The sequence below is a fragment of the Pelmatolapia mariae genome, linkage group LG9, assembly GCF_036321145.2.
Source record: "Pelmatolapia mariae isolate MD_Pm_ZW linkage group LG9, Pm_UMD_F_2, whole genome shotgun sequence".
Lineage (NCBI taxonomy): Eukaryota > Metazoa > Chordata > Actinopteri > Cichliformes > Cichlidae > Pelmatolapia > Pelmatolapia mariae.
The window spans coordinates 20589510-20613418 of record NC_086235.1 but is presented as its reverse complement, the minus strand read 5'-3'; the positions used below and the strand labels follow the sequence as shown (position 1 = coordinate 20613418).

The window sequence follows — 23909 nt, the reverse complement described above, 5'->3', positions numbered from 1 at the left end:
AAGTATGAACTGCAACTTACATGATATATCAGGTACAGCTTGTTCAGATATGTGTGGCCTATGCTCCTCTTCTGATCTGCTGTCTGATAGTGTGTCTCCCTGCAACCTGGAAAACAACACACAACATAAACTTGCACTGCAGCGCATGTTTGGAAATTGAATGTCAGATAAAAAAACAAGCCAGCCTCAATCAGTCTGAGGTGATGAGACAATGAGGAAATGTTTAGCGAAACGTTCGGCGAAATCTGGATCGGCACGGAGATCGGTTTCAGGTCACAAACTTTTTTGTTTTTGCTGAAATTAAATCTGAATAATAATGAATAAAAGACAGTAATGCACAAAGAGATGATGTGTACACAGGCAGTAGCACCTCCACTATCCCTATGCTTATAAAAACATAAAACTGAAGATGAATAAGAAAAACTAAAAACTGGCACGCAGCTACTATTTTCCCTGACATCATTCAGTTACTGTTTTTTATCAGAATGTGTTCCAAGCCCATATTGCTTTTTTTTTTAAAGATAACACCGTGGACTGAAATGGAAGTGGGTCTGACAGATTTGGCTGTCTTAAGGTAGCAAAAGATTTGGGCTGCCCAGAGATAGTGAAGTAAACTGCAGATGAAAGACAAACAGCCTTTTCTCGTTTCACCTTTCAGCGAGAAGAGAAAAATGCTATTTAAATGCATTTATGCTCTTCTAAAATGCTAATTCGTACCCTCTATACACTCACTATAGCTGTAACTGTAAATCACATCATATGTCAAATTTGTGCACGCACCACGTTGGCATCAAATTCTTTATACCTCATGCTGTTTCCATGTCATGAGAGCAACCATTAGCTGAAGACAAAGGAAAGCAATCCCTATGCCTTTATGGCACAGCTGCATTCCCAGCTGCAGGGCCTCCTTGTTTCTACCTCTACATCGAGACTAAAGGCAGAGCGCAACTTCTTAAAGTGGATTCTATTTCTTTCCTTCTTTAGACATCCCTCTCCTTGTCTCCCCCCCTCTTTAATGGTCTTTATAAGACCATTAAAAGTACCCAAGATGACTATCAAAAGGCCTTCCCATTCTCTGAACAAAAGCTACTCATAGCCGCAAGTCTTGACTACAATTCCCCTAGTGCATTCCTGATATGAAAGCAATTAATTTAATGAGAACGACAAGTCCAAAAGAGGTTTGTGGAAATCTATCCATTTCCTTAAAACCGCACTGCCAGCTACTTCAGAGCAGGCCTAAGATCTGGGATGCGTTTGCACACAGGAGATTTTGTGGCGGGAGTACATGCTCTTTAAATGAACTGATCAGGCCAATAAGGGAGGTGGATGAAATGTTGGTGTGACCACAGTTATAGCCCAAAAGGCAGAAACGTGGCCACAACACACAGGCCACACAGCATTTTGCACTTCAACCAACCAGCAGAGAGCCACTGGAAGCTGCATGTTTTCAGACCTGCCACTGCTGGTTAAGAGGCACACTGGCTGACTGGAGCATTTGGTGGTGTGGCCAGTGTCTGGACAGAAGGGACGGAAAAGGACGTTGGCAAGAGAAGGTGTCTTAGAAGGCAGGGATCAGTTTCAATACGGGGTCAGTGAGTTCAAAGAGAAAAGCGATCCTGCAGTGCAAAGTTGACATTTTGTTCTTATTATGGTGCCCAAATGGGAACTGAGTTATCGCCTTCACACTGTGGGTGTGAAATTAGGTGTCACTTTTTCCTGGTTTGGGGTAGTGGTTCAGTCTCATTTGCCCAGACTGATAGACCTCACTGACCTGTAAAAAAACACAAGGGAAGCTGGATTCGAATGTGTCTGACCGAGGGATGACGGGTATGTGAGGAATGCTTATCCAGCTTGGGCCAGTGTTCACAGTTCCCTGCTGAGCCAAGCAAGCCTCTGGTATCTTTATGTGAGTTATAAAATATTGCAAAGATTCCCCTCAGTCATGTCAATATTAAAATGAACTAACATGAGCAGTACTGCAAGGTCACATCTCTCAATAAGTCTCACTGATGCTGACTCGAAGGACAGATGCACTGGCACACATGTTAGTTTTCTGAAGAACAATTTTAAAGCTTCTGCGAATCCCATCAAGGTAAAATTAGACAGTTTGAAACCTGTGTCCAGGCTGCCTCTCTCCAACCTGCTCTCTGACCTTTACCCCTGCAATCTTCTGCTCATGTCAGTGTATGCATACAAGAACATGCATGCACATGTTTTATGTGTGCATCCATGAATACCTGAGTCTGTGCACGTATGAACTTCCTCACAACCCTAATTTGAGAAATCTGTCTTCTCAGAACAGCACAAAGGGCAAGCCATGCGTGCAGCACTTTTCCAGCTTACTGATCTGTTTATGGCCTTAGACTACCCAAAAATGACTTTGAAAGACCACAGCTCCTTTGCCAATAAAACTTGGGAAAGATTCGGTGGTCAGGTTAAAGAGGACGAAACAAGAATTTGGCTTCAGCCGAAAGGATAAAGGAAGACAGAGAAAGGGAACAGATGTCTGACATTTCAGTAACAAAAAAAAAACCCTTCACAAGAGCCAAAAATGACTCCAGATACAGATGCCGCTTTGCTTTGCCACTAATTCCACCATGGGACAAAAGGTATAAACAATTCGCTTAAAAACATCAAGTCGATAAACTGCCAACAAAAATCCAGCGATAGCATTCATCCTCCTGCACAAACCTTTGACAACAACCCGCAGCCTGCGTGTGGAACGAAACTGATAAGCTGCATGAATGAAAGAAGAGTAGGAAACAAACAAATTCCAGACCCCAACCAGTGGAGGCTGTGCAGGCAGATTCGTGCCTGGCGTCTCATCAAGAAGATACCGTTTATCTTTGACTGGCATCAAGGAAGAGTTTTGCCCACACCTGCCTACGGTATCACACCCAAAACTCAGAAATCTGAGCACCAGACTGACGATGTGAATCTGAGGGAAACAGGAAATGTGTCTGAGGAGAAAAACTATGATAACAAGAGAAAGGGTGATAATGGAGACAATTATCCTCGCTAGAGCTGATTTTTGAAAACAAGCAACACTGGAATGGACTTCAGATATGATATTATTCTCTGCTACCTCTGATACAAATGCAGAGAGAGGAAATGGAGGGTAAGAAAAGGATAAGAAAGAAGTGTTGGATGTTTGAAAGAAAAAAATGGATGCAGCAGATGCTACGGTATAGTAATGACAAATGAACTGTAGAGGAAAATTTACAGAAATTGTTTAGCATTTCAGTCAGGAGATGAATTTGTTTCAGTTCTTGCTGAGACTTTGATGAGGAGATTATCTAGTAAAAAAAACAGTAAGTGTGGCTTTGCATGGGGTTAAGAGCTGAGCAATTTCCTGGCTTTGGGCAATAATTTAACATAATCCTGGAAAAACAGCTATTTGTCACCTATACACTGCCTCCAGTCTTTAAGCTAAGATAACAAGTTATCCATTGCAACAGCATTAATCTATTTACCTGACTACTAGAAAGAACAAGTCTTCTCAACTGGTTATACTTTCTTAAGGAAAGCTGTTTTATATTATTACAAAACTCAAAAAATGTTGTAAATAACACTAGAGACAGACAAGGAGTGGAGAGAGAGTGGATCCAAAGGCAGACTCTGGAGACGGACAGGAACTAAAAGCCTTTATTTACGGCTCTATGAAAGGCAAACAAAAAGCAAAAGGGAGACAAAGACTAAACCAACAAAAACCTAAACTGGGAAAATAACTAAACACTAAGTACATGGCACGTGAAGACCTGAAACCTGAGACATGAAACCTGGAACATGAAAAACCTGAGACTTGTAAACATGGGGGAAGATGAGCAGGGTGGCTGAACAAACAATTCGACAACAGGCAGAGGAAGACAGAGGACTAAATACACAGTGGATAACGAGACGGTGGGAAACAGGAAGGAAACACAGCTGGAACTAATCAGACGCAAAGACACGCAAAACTGAACACGCTGAACCCTGGACAAGGGACTATCAAAATAAAACAGGAAACATGAAACATACACTAAGACACGGACTAGACAGTGGAACCAGGGAAGACAGACATGGGAACATAACCGACTGGGGAGACAGAAAGAGAGCACAGAAAACAGACACAAGGGAGACACACAAACATAAAGACAAGGATGTTTAGGCATGAGACACAGTATCAAAACCCTAAAGACTAGAATGTATAAATATAACCAAAGCAGAAAATAACTAAGAGAACTAGAAATATAAATGGAAAAGCAAGGAAACTGAACCATGAATAACACTAAATGAAAGAATATTAATTAACCAGCAACGCAAACATTGGGTCACAGGCCCAGGACCATGTCGTACCAATACCAATGCCGCACCCTAAGTACGGGAGAGCAGTGTGTCATGAAGTTTTTTTTCATAGTTCATGTTTGAGGCATATTTCTTTCATCCAAGGCAATTATTTAACACATTCAGAGGGCTATGTACTGAACTTAGAGGATAGAAACAAAATATCGATCCTATCATTAGTTATAAATAATCTATCATTGTTAAATTCATCAGCCTATTCTTTTTCTAAGAAAAGGTTAATCCATGAAGAAAATTTCCAAAAACACATGACTTCATGCAGAGGTGTATACTACTCCTTTCACCAATCCCCACAGTCTGGCTTTTTAGTTCTATTAAATGAAGTTGCAAGCTGAAAAAAATGCAACGTCTGTTTTTCAAACTAACTATTCTGATGTATTATAATGATTGTGTTGTTCTTTTGCTCAGTTGTGCCCTTGAGCCTCGCTTTTTCTTTCTGTTCTAAGGAGAACCAGTTTGAATTGCTCTTGTAATAGAGTAGTACACATCGTAGCTTAAAATCTTTACTTGTCTGACAACTCCCACAGGGAACACCGTTCATCCCTACTACCAGAAAAAAACAAACTGATGGGTTTCAGAAAAAAAAACTTTTATGGAGGGGCATTTTGAGACTGTAATGGAATCTACAAACGATCCAGACACTTGACCAGCTCCATGCTGACATGCGAAACAAATGCAAACGGAGAACGATGAAGACGATTAAATGCTATTTGTATAAACATATTCATGTTAATAACCACTGCATGTGTGAAGATGTTTGTGAAAGGTTTGTTGAGAAGACAGAGTACATACAGACATATATACACACATATGCTAAGATTAGTACTATAGTTTGATATTGTGATGAATGATTCCATGAAACATTGGCCTGATCAGTGTAATGTTTTATAGAGGTAAAAACAAGGACATTTCAAACTTTTGAACAGAACTGTGCGTATATTCTCCGTCCACTGTGCCAGAAAAGAGAAGGTAGAAACATTTACCTGGCACACCTAGAGCAGATGTTGAGTGTAACTTTGGCCTGTGGTTCAGGCTGATAGGAGCTGCGTCCTTGGCTGAACTTACTGCCGGATAGAACCAGCCCTGTCACACCCTCCATCCGCAGGTCATCCAGGTCCTCTGGGAGCAGAGAGGGAGTAACACAGAGACAGCAACAGGGAAAGGAAAGCAAAGAAAATGGAGTGAAAACAAGAGACAGAAAGGACAGTTATTAATCATACTTTGGTATCTCCCTCCACTAACGATCCCCTGTGATGACAGTCTGCTAAGAGCCAAACGAGAAAGCAAGCACATCACAGTAAAGAGACACTCGGCTTAGCCCTGTTGCTGTGCTGCTTCACACACACTCCATAGGCATGGATCCACAAAAAAGTGCAGAATCATAAAGTTCACATGGATAACACTTTGTTATGAGGAATGATTTTAACAAGGTGATGACAGGACCGCATTATTCCTGCACAGAAACAGGATGGTTAACAAGTTGAACTGGACAAAGAACAATATGGAGAAAAAACGAGTGGTAAGATGGAAGGAAAGGGTGATGGAGAGGTGGAAAACTGGGTTTTGTCTGATCTCTTACTGTCCTGAAGAGCAAACAGTTGCAGAGCACACAAACATAGACTCTCTCCCCTCTGATTCTAAAGAAGTCCATATGACATTCCTTATGAGTGTAAATACTGTCCACATGCTACAATTCAAACAATTCAAAGTCTGAGAAATGGATGTGATGCAAACCTGACCTGGTTTTATCAGGTATCCGCATCAAGACACAGAGCACACTACAAATGTCTTTAATAGACAGAGGACAAACACCACAGAGGAATAAATCACACCAGTAACATGATTTATGAAAAAAACAGTGGTGATGTTGAACAGTTACAGACTTGTAACTGTTCATTAATACAATTCCAGTATCAAAGGGGAGCGTCTGAATCAGCCAGGCCATTTTGGTTTTGAGTGCATCCCCAAGAGATAAAACATACTGCAGTATTTTCCGTGTCACGGTCCTTTCCGTGAGAACGAATAGCGTGCGGGTGTTTTGGCATCTTCCTCTGTGAAATGTGCTGTTCAAGTTTTTTAAATGTTTAAATCAACATTTTGAATGGTCACCATAACAATATTTCTCCCATTTTTCTCAGACCAGATGAATATCTGAGCTTTGCCAATTGGGGTGAGGGGGCGGAGGTCACCTTCAGGCCAGACAGTATACTCGAGCTTCTCGCTGCCATTGTTTCTGCTTGTATACACGTAGCGCAGTACGTGCCTGACTGTCTGCGTATCTGTGTGTCTAGTTACTTGAAACCAACAGTGATACTTTTCATTTTGCGATTACATTACCTGGCCCCTGGTTTAGGGGGGGAGAAATAATGGGCCTCACACCTTGAAAGAGGAGAATGCATGACTAATCACCTGGATTAGATTGGATGACACTTGCTCATGAGAACTCTCTCGCTCCATCCATCAGCGTGGCACAAAGCCAGAAAATCTCATCTGTCTCTTCTCCCCTTTATGTGAAATCATTGCAACAAGACGGCTAAAAGTCTTCCTTCGGTCGTATTTGTTATCCACCTATCCTGACCTGCTACATAAAAGAAAGTCAGGACAGATGGCAGTTAATAGATTTTTAGTGTTATGTCACAAACAACTACCGCTAGCTAGATTTTAAAAAGGAATGAAAAGTATTCAGAGCATCACCTTTCACAAAACAATTCCTAGAAACATTCCCACTGTCAACTGCATGCCTGATCTGCAATTCTGCAGCTTTTTATTTCAACTTTAATTGTAGTTATGCACTGGGGTTGCTGTCTGTGACATCCTGTAGTCAGAAAGCCTTGGTATGAAGGATGCCCCTCAAGAAATATTACATGCACGGTTTGTTGGCTTTTCAAGTGATGGAGCAGTAGTACTAAGGGGCCCATTAAAGAGGAGGACGATCTGATATCCTCGTGTTGGCGTCAGATCGTGCTTAAAGAGGAACAGTCATACTCCTGAGAGAAAAGATCAAACTTCACCTGGCCGTCATTCACTGTATCATTTTACTTAGTTACAGTTAGTCCAAATGCTGTAAAATGTATTCCAGAGCAGAGTCATTTGCACATATTTTGCAGATCTTTTTAAACTGTTGAATTTTGAAACCATTTCAAATTAAATATTGAAATGCTGGCTAAATAACACTAAAATAAAGAGGGATTGAATTCTGGCATGTTAAGCCATTTGTATTCCTGCATTTGTCTGCGAGTGACTAAAAGGGAAAAGGTGATACTGTGAATATTAATTTCAATTTTTAAACCTGTTTTGTTGTTTTGAATTGCACTCTGATATTAGCCAACAATGCATGTATTAGCATGCCACAGCACTACATTGTTACAGCCTTAGTGGCCATAGTTCGTCCTGTTAAGAGCTGGTTAAAACACAGCATTTCTTTAACACACAAAAATACATATTTATATCCACAGAAACGCTACTGAAATCACACAGATCAACTGCCTCCACCTCACCCTATCCCTCGCATCCTCTTCTGTCCCACCAACCCTCTGCATGTCCTCCTTCATTACATCCATGAGTTTCCTTTGAGATTTCCCTCTTCTCCTGTCTGGCAGCTCCACATTTAACATCCTTTGTCCACTTCGTCCACTATCCCTCCTCTGCACATGTCAGCTTTGACTCTCTAACTGTATAACCAGTAGCCTTTATGAGCTTTCTTCTCTTATATTGGTTTGTTTATTCCCACTTGTTTGCTGTCATAAAAAGTAAGTGTTTTCATGGTTTCAGAAATATGTAAAATACAAAACCACATTCTCTTAAGAAGCAGAAGTTATTTGTTAGTCGTGGCACAGAATGTGTTGAAAATATGTCCCAGCATCAAAGAAACAAAGCCATTTTACAGTCACCTTGTCAGTAAAACCCTCATCTAAAATTATGTTAAAATCTTTTGCAAAGTTTTTTGGTTTTCTTCTACATTTGACAATATGTTACTCAATTCCACACAGCCAGAGAAAAAGGGCTGTTTTAGTGTTTAGTGAAGGACAGATAGGATACACTCCAGTGATGCCCTTAAGCAGCGCAATATTAAATGCCCCATTCATCATGGAATGCATTGGAGGGGTGGGGACAAAGAGAGCCACCAGCGATTTGAGCAATTTTCTGGTCGTGGGAACTGCTCCGTTTTGGGTCTTCACTCTTTCCTATTTTCTCTTCATCCATTCACACTTCTATCCATTCTTTCGGCAACTGACTAACATGGCATGCCGGATTTTCTTTGGGTCATAGCCTGTGGTACAAATCATTAGCTGACACTTGGAAATATTCACTTTCGAGACAGCAGCTTTCATGAAACACCAAAAGAATAACAGGGACCAGTTCTGACCCTGAAAAATGAACATGACCTCGGTATGCACAGCTGCTTGTCACTTCAACTCCCATTTTGTCTTTTCAACTTGTTTCCTTCTGGTCAAGATAACATGACACAGTAAGGAAGAGAAAGACCTCCGCCTGAAGAAAGAGGACTCTATTCTCAGACACTTAGCGGTCACTGAGATAAACAAAAAATTTTGTCTGGAGTGCATCTTACATACAAAAAGAACTGATTAGACTGCGGCTAAATGAAATACAAGAGAAGCTCAAACATTCTGAAATGAGTCACCAAACCTGAACTTGACCTGACCTGCCAAAAGCACAGGAAACTAGCATATGCAGACAATATCAAGAACTGCAAATGGAAAGTAAAGAGTTTTTTTAATTGCGTTTATGAGCATGTGCGTGCATGAAAGTGAAGCAGCAAAAATTGCTGACCTACTACGACCTACTACGAAACTGAATCAGCGTGAAGACCTGATGCTAGCTGCCCCGACTGTAGCTGTTCTATGGGTGTGCATTTTTGTGTCCTTATTAGCTCTCAGAAATAAACTGCATAAATGACAAAGATTGCTTTTAGAAAACAAACAGTTCTTTTGTGAGTTAAAGTTTTGTCTTGCCAGGAAGAGGCTTTGAAGGAGGGTTTAGCCCTTCATCTGTGTAACAGCAGTCTGAACTGCATCCATGTTGGCCCTCACGCTGAATCCAACTTTCCACTGGAGAGAAGTGACAGATTTCTGTGTTGACACCATCCTATCTCTGAGGAAGGCCTGTGGATGGAGTGCTAAAATGATGAATTCGTATCTCGTGGGATAATGTTTGGGTGTTAACATTATATATGAGTCCTTTTACAAGCTGGGCTTGAGGTCTGAATATGACAGCAGAAACTGTTTATTAGTCAGGAAAATTTGATTTTTGTCATCCCGCACGCAAAGTCATAGAGTATGACAGCAATTAATAAGGATTTATTGGTTTGCAAAAGGACTTTTGGTGTTGGGAAAGAAAAAATAGCACATATCTGGAAACCATATATATGGAAACATTTAAAGTTGTATTTAACGGTAACAGCTGTTCTACACACAAATAAAAAAAAGTGTTACATATGCCACCTATACTGTTAACACAGAAATTCAAGTGACACTGAATGAATTATCATCAAGCCAACAAAAGTGCCAAAAACTGCAGTTCCTCTAATGGCCACATGAGGCTGTAACATTTTTACAGCCAGAATAGAAAATTTACTTTAGCGTCTATAAATTATTTAATTGTTTACAACACTCATACAATGGGTGACTTTTTTAAAAAAGCATCCATCCATCCATCTATCTTCTAAAGCAATTATGCAAAGAAGCTGGATCCTTTCCCAGCTGTCTTACGGTGCGTTCACACCGAACGCGATAGAGGCGGCCAGAGCGTCAGGTTTACATGTAAAGTCAATGGAAAGAGCGCGATGACACGCGATTGCGCGTCGGGCAAAAATTCGGAAGCAGATTTGCGTCGCCAAAACGCCAAAACGCCTGAAACGCGCGTCAGTGTAGCGCGTCTGGCGCGTTTGACTCGCGAAGAAAACCACGCGTGTCAGATCTTGTGTTGCATTTTGTGCACACGCGCGTATCGCGCCAACCACTCGAGTTGGAAAATCTGAACTCCGGCATCAAATCGCGCCGCGACAACCAATCAGGAGCCTGGTGACATGGCTGTAACTAGGTCAAAGGGGCAGATCCAGCCAAAGCCCTTCATTCATCATTCAGTATGGAGGAAAAGCTCATCAGTGCCGTGGCTAATCATCCAGAGCTATATGATGCCAGCTGCTACTTCTACCGAGACAGGAATAAAAAGGCCCTAGCTTGGAGGCACATAAGTGAGGGGATTGGGCAACCTGGTAAGTTCATTCATTCTTCTTTTAAATTTTCAGACTGACCCGATGAAGCCGCGCAAAAGCTAGCAAGCCCGCCTACTGTCCTGTTATTTTCCCACTGATGTACAAATACCTTTCCGCTAACAAGATAATGTCTTTATTCAGAGGACATCTGCAGCACAACACATCTGGCACAACTTCCTCCCACATTCCTCCCACATTTCCGGTTCACGCGCGTCAAAATATGCAATTTTGCGGCGCGATGGATTTGTGTTGGACACGCGTCGAGGTGCGAATGTGCACGCGTCAAATTAGGGGTGGGGTACACTCTGGACAGGCTGCCAGTCTATTGTATTCGGTCTCACACTCACATCTACTGCACGACCAGTATAGAATTACCATTTAAACTAACACCCTACATGTCTTAGGACTGTGGGAGGAAGCTGGAGTATGTGGTAGAAGCCCTCACAGGCACACAACGAACACGCAAACTCCAAGCAGAAAGGCGCCAATAACCCTTTGCTAGGCTTCACCTCCGCTAATTAGAGTCACTGAACAGAGGACTCGCAGCTGTATTTGTTTTGTTGGCACCTTCTGGAGCATTTTTAATGCAATTATCTGAAAAATAATATGCTTGCTGTGCAGTACAGCATGCCCAACATGTTGAAATTATAGTACTTCATTAGACTGTTAATTAGCGCTAATTATCCTGTTTCCATGTCTGTGCATCACACCCCTACAGTCTATGGATGCAGCTTGCTAACCTAGCTTGCTAGCGTTAGCTGATAACTTAGCATTTTAAACCAAAATAAGGTCAACAAGTTTTGTTTTAAATGACAACATAACGATTGATTTTTTAAAATAACACATTAATGTAATGTGTTACTGTACTAAATTCAGAAAGTACATTACAATTATTTTGTTACTTGTTACTTTTTTTTTCCTGTAGACTTTCATTACTGATTTCAGTTTTTGTGCTGGGAGGAGGAAAATGGTGGAGTGATCTATAGCTTTTAAGGAATGGAGACATTCCACCACAGACAGATAATACTTGTATTTTTATTTATTTTTTACTTTTATTTTTATTGCACAGAAGGACAAGATCATTATGCTGAAACAACTGCATTATACTGCTAACAAAACTTTGGCTCTTTGCAAGTGTCTGCACAGACAGCAGTCTAACAAGAAGCTAGCCAAGGATTTGCTTTGTGTTGTCAGTTTTGTGTTCATACATAAAAACTAAAACATCCCATCTGTGTCTTCATTACAATTAGGGATTTCTATTAGTGTGTGGACCTGTAAGTTTATATTGCTAACTGGAAATTATGCGGTGCAATGAATGCAATGTGTGTATAAATATTTTCTTGTGTAGAGTAAAAGACATGGGTACTCCCCACATTCACAGCAGAGCCCAGCATGTATCCCGCACAATACGACTATGATAAGTTTACAATGTGCCTCCTGTGAGACTAGTTTACCCAAAGACCAGGACAGCCTCATGGGCCTCAGTCTAGACACAACAAACGTCTGTCCACACTCGCCTGTTTGTCAGCCCTGTCACATTTTCACTCCCCAGGCACCAGGGCAGCCATGCGTGCTCCCCCCCTCGTTTAACGATGACACGGCAGATAAATAAAATGGATCTACACTGGGGGTGAGTATGGTGGGAGAGGAACGGAAACTATTCAAGCGACGCAATCCCAACAAAAGGCCCAAGCGCTCAGGAATTCCGTGCCGCAATCACTCACTTGCACTACAGTAGGGAAGGAAAGGAGACGAGCAAAGCACGCAGATAAAGAGCTTGTCTATCTCTATGTTTCCATGTAATTTCATGTTGTTTGGATAGCGACGGACTGGCTGTCTCTTTCCTACTCTTCCTAGGCTAAAAAAAGAGCTGAAGTCATAATTAGCACACTAGCTTCACAAATAACATAATATACACCTTCTCAGATGATGCGCTGACAGATGTAATGGGTGGAATCAGCTCAACCTCACACATGGAGGGAAGGGACACACACGCACACACGTACACACTCCATCTCCCACATAGAATCATGGCGTTTCATCAAGTGCTGTGAATTATTGGGTCTCATCGATGTGAAATAATTGAATTTTCCATTCTTTCATGAGCAGTGGTGACAGGTAACCACAAAACACTGGGGTCTATCTAATTAATAGTCTCTATGTGACACATGCCTCGCTCCTTATGGTGCGCAGTCGAAAAGCTGCGCTTACTCACAGACGGGGACCCACATGTGTGAGCAACATACTCAGACTTATAGATAAAAAGGCGCACGGCAACACATACAGTGACACTTGCAGACCCCACACTTTTGCTGGCCTCACACACACACAGCCAGCATTTGTGTTTCATTAAACCTCAAGCACCATGCCTCCACTCGGTGGTTAGTCGTCACACAGACATCTTTGATGTGATTCGCGACAAAGACACATTTGTTTGGCTTTGTAATAAAAACAATATTCCATCTTACATTTTATAATTATGTCTCAGCTTTCAATAGCACCCTCTCCCCCACGACCCCCTCCTCTCCTGGCCTAAAAATACGCCTGTTAGGCTCCAAGCCCTCGCAGCTCAGAGCGCAGCAGTAAAAACTCTGATCAGAATCAGATGGGGGACACACATGAGTGGGGTAACATCACAGCTCAGTGAGGCCTGTGGAAAGTCTTATCACAGACCTGGTGCAAACCTCCTTTTAACTCGCTTTCTAACCGCAAATATCGCCGAGATTAGGACGTCAGCGTAGACACGGCCAAGCTTGATGTATTGATGGATTACGATCCCAGTCATTATACTGGGATAAAGACTCTTTATTGGTGTTTTATTACACATATTTCAAAATTAACAGGACTTGATCGTCAAGAAAGCATTTCACATGTACTACATAATAAAAATACATGGAAACATCTGTCTGCCAGGAGCAAGGTTGCCATCTACAGCTCAAAACAACGACGTTAATCACTCAGAGAGAAGTGTGCCTAGGCAAGAAGCAAATGGGAGAAATTACTGAGAAACAGCTATTAAAATATCAAAGATGAGTGATGGAATAATGTGGTAAGTAGCACCATACAAGCAATACATTCATTTGAGCTGAAAGCTCCTTTTGGAGATCACTGCTTGTTTTTGATAACTGCATAGATACAGCACAGACACAGTTGTATTCGGTCATTAAAATATTAACACTCTAATAATTACTGTACAGTGTCATCAAGTCTATAACTCTATCAGGTAAATTTCTTCTCAGCATTAATCTCGAAGCATGCGCGAGCCAGAAAATGCTGGCGTCTTTAAAGGGTTGCCTATACTAACACAATGGATCTATTCACACAACTGCTTTATCTGCCAGTCTAGATAACAGCGCTTTCTACAGATTACATACTTGTGCACCTATCTATCATCTTTTGGCCCCGTCTAGCAACAGTAGTCACAATACAGCTTCACTGTATCAATTCAGCTCGTTTCCATTCGAATAATCTGCTCAGTTCATCTAAGGTACGTACGCTGGCTGTTATTAGGCCACGCTCTGCGTAATGACTACCTCTAGATTTATGGTATAATCGCAACAGTCTACTTGCCTATTGGTAATTGCTTCCAGTAATACCACCATAATACCGCAGCAATTTGCCCCTCGATTAACGTATCCATCTGCACTGTGGAGACTTTTACAGGCATCAAATTGGGCGCAGTTACGCTTTTAATGGGGACATTCTTTTCGCCATCAGGCCAGCAAAACCTTCAGAGGTGAGCCCAGTCCTTTCAAGCGTCCAAGCGAAAGATTTACTGTTTAAGCAGCTTATGCTACTGACATATATGATCTCATTTACCTCCTCCTCTCAAAGCACTGCGATGATACAGCTTTGTTTTTGTTGGTTTACACCGTGTCCAGGGCAACTGTTGTGTCTTTAGTTGTTTGGGCAAAGATGAGGAAAGCAATGGTATCATGAACTGGCTGTACCTCCTCCTCTTTCTCTGTGTTTCCTCTTTGTTCTCTCACTTTTTATGTCTCCTGTTTATTTACAGTCTCTCTTGTTGTCCTTCAGTTTGTGAGTTTTATGCACGACACCTTCGTCCCGGACTATTTGCCAGTGATTGTGTATGACTGTTTTTATAAGTTCATCCCCATCCTGTATATCTGTTCTAGTTCACGAGTCGTTTTCTACAAGAGCATTCAGCCTGTTAGGCTCGCTCTCCGTCTGCCATCAGTCCTCTGTCTGCCTACCTGACAACTCAGTTTCCCCCCAGGGCTGCACGCTCCATCTTCAAAGATCCATCCACTCCAATTACCTGACTATTCACAACAAGCTACTTTTAATCATTGCCAACTTCAGTGTGTGCGTCTTGCCTCTTGGGGTCCTGAAATTTTCAATCAACATAACAAATGGCGGTGATTAAAGTGTGTCTGCATGTGGTGTGCATTGCAGGAGGTCTTTCCTGATGGTATCAGGAAACTGGAAATCTTAACTGACCTCAGAGCCGCAGTCAACACAGCAGTCCTTCTAGTACAGCAACTTGTATTAACATAGGTAGGATGATATTAACGGTGATCTTTAAAAATCATAGAAAGTAACTAAAAGTAGTGTACTTATACAAAGAAAATACTTTTAAAAAAATTCACACCAATGTTAATTTTTGCATACATACAATGAGCTTATAAAACAAATTTACAATACCAGCATAAACTGCAGCTATTCATTCACTGGCCATTTTATTATGTACCCCTGTTCACCTTCTTTTTTACACAAAAATGTAATCAATATATACTCAACACATTCAGGCATGTAGACAAGGTCAAGGCAACCTGCTGAAGTTTAAACTGAAGATCAGATGAGGGCTAAAGGTGATTTAAGTAACTCTGAATGCTGCTTCAAGCCGACAGGAAGGCAGCATTTATTAAACCAATGTACGCAGAAGAGCATCTCTTGAAGCAGATGGGCTACAGAGGCCCACACCAGGTGCAACGAAATACGATTCACAAGGCTCACCAACATTGGAGAACAGAAGAGTGGAAAAATGTCATCTAGCTTGATGAGAGTTCTGCTGCAACATTCAGAATTTGGTGTAAACAACATGAAAGCATGGATCCATCCCACTGGTCCATGGTTCAAGCTAGTGGTGGTGGTGTAATGATGCTGGGGATATTTTAGCACACATTTGACTCATTAGTGACTGTGCATCATTTAAACACCACAGACTAACTGCTTATTTCAGCAGGATAAGACGCCATGTCACAAAGTTCAAATCATGTCAAAGTGCTTTAAAGAAACAGGACAACGAGTTCACTGTACTCAAATTGCCTCAATGGTCATCAGATCCTGTCAGATCCAGTCACCTCTGGGATGTAGTGGAATGGGAAAGTCACATCCTGTATGTGTAGCCAACAAATCAGCAACAACTGTGATGCTATCATGTCAATATGAACCAAAATATTTCCAGCACCTTGTTGAATCTGTGCATGTTTTAACTAACTGGTACCAGCCCTTAAATTTCAGGAAGAAAGTCGAGATAGTGAAAAACATCGCTCACTTTTCCACACCTATTTTATTTTCTACAAAACACTGAGCTATTGTACTGCAGGCAGCACTTCATGAAAGGAAGCTGTAACACCAACAAAAGAGCCACACACATCTATTGTATCTCATCCACCAGTCTGCGCTTAAGTCTATGTGTATCAAAGATCAGACAGAGCTTTATCATGCGCTCATCTTGTCAGCGTCAAATCTTCAGTGTCGCTGTAACTCGGCGAGCGCAGGTAAAGCTACTCTTCTCCTCTCCCATTTCAGGATTCACGCCAGAGTGGGTTCACATACTGAAAGGGTCTGCTGGCTCGTGAAGGGGGGGGGGGGTCTGATGATATGTCATATATTAGTATTTTTTTACACTGGAGGCTCAGTTACCCTCTGCAACAATGGAAGTGTGTATGTGTGTGAAATGCATTCTGGCCCAAACAGCCTTACAGTCTTTTAAGTATAAAGTATTTTAGACTTTATGTTGCTGCAGAGTTAAATACACAATACGTCCTATTGAAAATGTTTTTTTTCCTTTTTTTCTAAAGGAAAGTTTGTTTTTCATCGCCTGAGTTCATGTAAATCAAACATATTCTCTGCACATATTAATAAAAACTGAATTTGAGAATTCAATCAGCATGCCCCCTGAAATGGAATACTTCCACCATGGATGACAATAACAGTAACCTTACAGCAGGGAACTGGCTAACGCGTCTCATTAACTTACCATAAAATAACACTGCAAGGCCAAAAAAACAGGGTGTTTCTCTCCACACACTGAACTCAGCTTGTTTCTTGCTTGGGTTCAGTATATTGCTGCGGTTCCACCGCCTAGCAAAAGCTAGAATTTTGACATTTTCCATGGTTGCACAAGAACATGTGAGTCATATTCATTTTAAATATGGTTTGGACTGTGGTGAATATTAAGCGCACAACTAATGAAAACAACTGGGAAAACACAGTGCCATCCCTGAGAACTACCAGAGAATCAATAAGACTGCAACCTCTAAGCTGATTTTATTTTCTCCTTTTGGAACAATGTGAACAAAACAAATCAAACTTGAGTCACGCGTATTCGGTTTTTTATAATTGTATTACATCGGGAAAACCTTGGCTAGCAGTACTGTAAGCCATTACAAGGCGATCCTATTATTTTCTCATAAGCTCCTTATCCAGGTACTAGGGAAAAAAAAGAAAAAAGAAAAGAACAACATCCAGTTTGCAAAAACCTCTTTCCTACTATAAAAATGCAGAGAAGTTGCTAACTGTTGTATCCTCTAAGTCCATTTTTATCACACTCTTGCAGAAGTTGTCCTTGTTCCACAGTAGGACAAAGCAGTGCTCCTTTCCTGCCTCCCAGTGGAAAATTTGCAGTATGTTTTACATTTACGTTATTCCCCGAACCTCCCTCTCTTCATTCCCCAGAAATTTTGGCACATACTAAACACGATCGCTCTCAGCAACATCACAAGTGTTTATTTCTCATCTATACATTTGCTTTCATTTGTATGCAGAAATGGCAAGTTACCAGGCGAGATAACAATGGCCGATCTGCCTGACAACATGGTGAGGCTTCGATGTGCATGTGGACCTAACATAGGATGTATTAGCATCACATGGTAAATAAAGGTAATGTGCAAAAAAGGTTAAAAAAAAGTTATTAAAGTCTATAGAAAATTTTCTGTCAGATTACCTAAATTCAAATCATTGCACTCATCTGGGACAATGCTCTTAATAAACTTTAGACACAGCAACTGTAATTCAAGCATTTAGCCACTAGAGGTCAGACTGACCTAATGCTTAAACACATAGCACCCAACAATTTCTATTCCTGAAGCAGTTGCATTGCCGCATGTGAGAGGCCTTTAACACTGTGCACCATGTTTAGCATATTACCAGTCAACAGCTTATTGTTTGGTGAAGCAGAATCAAGAGAAATGAGAAGATAATGTTGCATGTTTATAAAAATGAACAAAAACAAAGGTATTTTATGTAATAACCCATTACTGTACAAGGTTAAGTTACAGCAGCTTTTGCTGTGTCATCAAATTTGAGAGAGCACTTAATTACAGCGATTCAACTTATCTGACAGCAAGCACCTCTCAGCTGTGAAGTCCTTGAACATGTTTCCAAATCCCTATCAGCATGTGGAGCAACTCTGAACAGATGACCACATGTTTTAGCCTTGTGGACAGCAGCAGGGAAAAAAGATGAATATCTCCTTTAGGGATCAATATACTATCACAAGCTCACCAGCCCTGCCAAGGATCATCAGTCATCTTGGCATGCATTTGGTCATAGCTACAGAGTTTTTGCCAAGACCTTCTTTCTAGTTGAGGCCCAAAAAATCCTCACAAGGGTCCACCAAGGCACCACATGATACGTGTTAGCATCACCTTTAATCAACTTTACAGTAGTGAGGCAGTCAACTCAGAGGCGGCGGTCTCTGGAGAGCTACGTGACCAGGCCTCGACAGAGGATCAGAAATGCATTCGTTTCTTTGAATTACTGCCATAGACCAAAGTGTAAAAGCCACAGGGGGAATACGCCTGGGTTTCAGAGCTATGATCAAGGAGGGTCATCACAGACCACCAGCATCCTGCTTTCTGGTTATATTTATTACTACTCTCCTGGGTCATGTCTGTTGAACCCTGCCTTCTAAAAATGGTGTTCCCAAACCAAACTGCATTCATAATTACTTTGCAAGAAGACCCATTTTCTCTAGCACAAGACTGTCATACACCAGATGAAGGATCAGCTACCATGTCAGGGCATTTTTCTTTCAGATTTTCTTTTCACTTTCCACTGTGCTCCAGATGTAGCTCACGAGGAAGAATGGGTTGTCTGTAACTCGGGAGGTCGGTGGTCTGATTCCAAACTCCTGTAGAGTATGATTAAGCAAGATACTGAACCCTGAGTTGCCCCTAATGTATCTATTAGACCAGGGGTGGCCAACTCCAGGCCTCGAGAGCCGGTGTCCTGTAAGTTTTAGATGTGTTCTTGATCCATCAGAGCTGATTTAAATGGCTAAATTACCTCCTCAACATTTTTTGAAGTTCTCCAGAGGCTGGTAATGAACTAATCATTTGATTCAGGTCTGTTGACCCAGGGTGTTATCTAAAACCTGCAGAACACCGGCTCTGGAGGCCTGGAGTTCGACACCCCTGTACTAGACTGTAAATTTGTGGATGTTAGGTTAAAAACACTTACGCATAGAATAAAGAAAACATATGTATGTGAATGGGTAAATGACCACTGTAGCAGAAATTACCTTGAATACTTAAATAGGGCAAAAAAGTGTTATATCAAAACCAGTCCGTCACATTTGGGCACAAAATTAAGGTGCTTAATTCAAAATTAAGCACCTTAGAATTAAGCACCTTAATTTTGTGCTTTTGTTACGCACCTTTGAAGCTTCTACCTGAGCATGCAGAGTCCTGCCTCATTTAATATAGGAGCTATTGCCTGAAAACACTCAGAAAGACACAAAAGGAACAAGTATGCCTAAAACATATACAGTTTCCATCTAATTTTGTTACATAATTATACTGTAATATCTATGAGAAATTTACTTGGTTGGTATCGTTCAGTTTATATCAAGCATATTTTTCTTGATTAATTATTGGACCAGACAAACCATTGATTTTTTTATATTTCTGTTGCATTTTAGTAAAAAAATATTAAGTCATGTCATGTTATGAGGGCAAAGAAAGTGTTTTTGAGTGAAGGAAAGATACCATAAATGACAAGTATTTTGATTCTAAATATCTAATAAACATTAAAAGCAAAGGGAATTAAAACTATACTGACAACGCTGTTCAGCTGATTGGAAATTTTTTGCAACACAAAAGAAAAGAAAAACTTTGTGTTTAAATAATATTTTCTAAAGATTTCTTTTATATATTAGCGGACTCACAAAAGCCAATTCAAGCCCAGGACCCTCATGCTGTGAGGAGACAGCGTCACGGTTGCCGTGACGAAACATTACATTAAAAGAGCAATTAATTTGATAAAATGTTGCAGCTTTGAAACCGAACACCTAAAATGTCGCAGCTTCAGTCTGTGTAACCGCGCGGGAATCGCTGACACGCAGTGAAAAAGAAATGCGACCCTCTGAATGACCCTGGTGAACAGATCCTGCTAACAAGCAGAAGTGTCTCACTGCTGTGACAGGAGAGTGGAGAGCACAGACTTGCGTAGATGTGTGTGTCACCACAGAGCAACAGCTCTAAGGAGACCGAAGAGAGACTGAAGCACTATTACTAGAAACCATGTTAGTCACAAGGAAATAAAAAGACTGCACTACAGGTTGCCGTTCCTCAAAGAAGTACTGCTTGACAATCATTTGTTAGCTATGAAAATTTTTTTGTAGTATTAGCTGTAACACAGAACTGTCGCGATTCAGATTTGAATGACATAAACGGTGTACGTGACGCTTTAAATCTACAAGTGTGACCATAAGGTACTTTACTCAAGAGAATCACCACGCAGATAAACATTACTACAACGCAGAGACAAACTGCGAGGAACAAGTGACAGATAGTAGCAGAGGGAATGCTTCACCACAAAAAATATTCAGACAGCACATTCAGTTTAGAAAGAAGCATTACATCCTGCATCTGCACGTACAGAATGACAAGCTCTCAGAGCCTCCACTGAATTAAACTTTACATCAGGTGTCATTTCCACTGACACTCATCCATCTCAAGTCATGGTGGCAGAACTGGCGTGAAGGAACGTAAACACACACATGCACTCCTGACACAGGCGAAGTAAATCAAATGAGCCACTTTGCGATTCTACGCTTGTCAGAGTGAGCAACATGACTCGCTAGCTGAAAACATCTGGCATTCCAGTGCAAACAGGAAGAGCAAATTCCTTTAACAGCTACTAAAGTGCTCTTTAATGCAAATCAAACCAAATTCCACTGCATACACAACGCAGGCCTCTGCAGGTGTGCGTATATACAATGCTTTCCATCAGTTCAAGTCAACCCTGTTACATGTTGAAGAAAATGTACATTTTTACATCTTTAGTTAACTTTAGGGCAACAGAATCTCTGCAACCATAAGAGAAAAGAGAAATTATCCAGTGAACAGCAGTTCTCTGGGTCTTGTTGATGCACGATGTAAGAGGGGAATAGCCAGACTGCTTTGAGCTGACTGGAAGGCAAGAGTAACTCAAATAACCATAACTTGGTTTACAACCAATGCATGTGGAAGAGCATCTCTGAACGCACAACACATGAAACCATGAACCAGACGGGCTACAACAAAACCGAGACCACACTAGGTGCCACTTCGGTCAAATTGAGGTTACAGTCCACACAAACTTGCTAAACTGGAAATAGAAGATTAGAAAACCATTGCCTGGTTGATGAGAGTCAATTTCTGCTGCAACATTTAGATGGTAGGGTCAGAATCTGCTGTAAAGGAAGATGAAAGCATGGATCCATCCTGCCTTAGATTAACTTCAGGCTGGTGCTTGTGGTTTAATGATATGAAGGATATTTTCTTGGCACAATTTGGGCCCCTTAGTACCAGCTGAGCATTGTTTAAATGCCAAAGATCACCTGAGTATTGTTACAGACCATGTCCAACTCTTTTTTTTTTAATGGCTCAACTTAGATTCTCATTGAATTCAGTGTACTCAAAAGGCCTCCACAGTCACCAGATCTCAGTCCAATGAAGCGCTTTTGGGATGTGGTGGAACAGGTCATTCACATTGTGGATGTTCAGGCATTTATTATTTTTAATTCACCAAATACAAATTCCAAGTAACACACTCTGTAACTGTAACCAAACTGTGTGTGCTTAGGAAGGGCAGATGTAGTGCATGCTCTTTGCATGAGTAGGTAGGTGGCCTGTGGGAAATTTGTGTACAGGGCTCATGGCCATGATAATCCATCCATGTTTGCCATTAAGCACTTTCCCACTTTTAGCAACATTTTTTCCCCACAACTCATAGAAAATGTGTCAGAACACAGTGAATTTGACTGTATGCAGGTGGCCAAAGAAAGCAGCTGCAGTAATAGTAGTGCTGTAAAAGAACCAATTTCCCTTTTTTCCCACCTAAAAAAAGCAGGAGGCACAACATCAACTGAACATGCCATAAGCCTTCAAAGTAAAGTATTTTTTTAAGTTGTGCTATGAGGTGTTTCTTCCAGTTGTACAAAAATACACAATATGCATGTTTTTTATTCCACATAGCCTAAAAAATATATAGTGAAAAATGTGTAGTTTCAGCTGCAGACTTCATTTTAGTGTTATCTGAAATCGCAGTTCAGAGGTTTGCCAAATGCATCACATAAAAACACTCATACATGCAGACTCATAATCAGCACTAGGATCAATGGTAGTTTTACACTGGAAAAACTAATGGACCGCATCTGCCTTGGAAAACCATTCACTCTGCTCTATTAAACAACAAATTTTACACAGATTTGTAACTTGCGACTTTGTATGTAAGTCATATCGGGCTGCGAGATTACCCAGAAGCTCCATGGCATCGTCCTCGTCCTCGATCTCCTCTTCCACAACAGAGGGGGTGGGGCTGTGGACTGAATCAAAGGAGTCCTGGGACAACATGGCAGCCAGAAGCTTCTTATGATGCTGCTGCTGCTGCTTTAGCCCTTTGCTCTTTGCTTCCATCTTCAGGCTAAAGGTGAAATAAAAAAGTCTTAGCAAGAAAAATAGCATAAAGTAATACTTTTCAATCCTCATACAAACTGAATCACGATTTAATACTTATTAGCAAGTAATTACATTGTCGCTCACTTCTGTAAAGCATTTTAAAGTTGAATAGGTCATGAATCTGGAGCTATTATCTTCTGCAATAATATGCTTTGAGTTTCTGGGAAACACGTGGAGAAAAATAATATGTTTTATAATAACAGTGTTCCGACAGTAATTATATACTCTCATCCTAATCTGTTAGAGTTGTATCTAAGCAGACTCGAGCTTCCTAGCAAGAACCAAATAATGCATCTGCCCCAGTGCTATGCACATGCGTGACTATTTTTAAAAAGGTGTTTCACCAATCATTGCACTTGGTAGTCATTCCATGGCTGGCACAGACAAAACAGAGTACAGTTATATGAAGTGTCATGAAGGTGCAGTGCACCTTGCTATACCTGGGTAGCAGGACGAAGATAAGACAAGATAATTGCTCTGAGGTGAGCAACAGAGCAAAAGTTCCAACACTACCCACAAACCATTAGGCGTTTAGAGGATGTCAGGTTGAAAAGGGAATCTAAGCTCAGGATTTATAAGCATGTAGGTGTTGAAAGCACCCCCTGCAGTTTTCACCCAACGGGGGAGCCAATGATCAAATCCAAACGAGTTACTTACTGCTTGAATCTTTTAAATATTCAAGAATGGGAAAGATATACAGACTTACATACTCTATTTAATATCTTTTTTTTAAAGGATCGTTAAATATTTATAAAATCTGAATACTATATTTCTAAAATTATTTCTTCTTATATCATAGCCAATAGTATTACTGCTTTGTTCCAGCACGTCTGGCTTCTGTTTACATTTCAACATTGTCTTCAGCCTCCGCTATTTGTTTTATTATAAAGGCTTGCGCTAACATTTCCCACATGGTAATTTATAAACATTACGTGCTGATTGCCACGGGTGTATCCATGGAAATCACGATAAAGCCATCCATACGTCAACATTTGTGGAACGAGGATCACAGTTCTGAGACTGTATTCAATTAAAATAATAACTGGATGAAAAAAAAGAATTCTTTTCTTCATATTTCTGTTCCCACACGCAACAGCGTCTTCATTTTCCTTTACAGTTAAGAGATACACATACCACATTGA

At 40.9% G+C, this 23909-nt stretch overlaps 1 protein-coding gene across 2 annotated transcripts in view; it reads right to left on the bottom strand.

Annotated features, from left to right (window-relative positions):
- Positions 1–23909, bottom strand: part of lg9h8orf34 (linkage group 9 C8orf34 homolog) — a 73673-nt gene that overhangs the window by 27316 nt on the left and 22448 nt on the right. For both annotated transcript variants that reach the window (XM_063483690.1, XM_063483692.1), the window contains exons 7-9: positions 22566–22732; positions 5325–5460; positions 21–106 (exon numbers count right to left, since the gene is read on the bottom strand). In XM_063483690.1, the coding sequence (XP_063339760.1) occupies positions 21–106; positions 5325–5460; positions 22566–22732 (389 nt within the window). The remainder of the gene's footprint in view (positions 1–20; positions 107–5324; positions 5461–22565; positions 22733–23909) is intronic.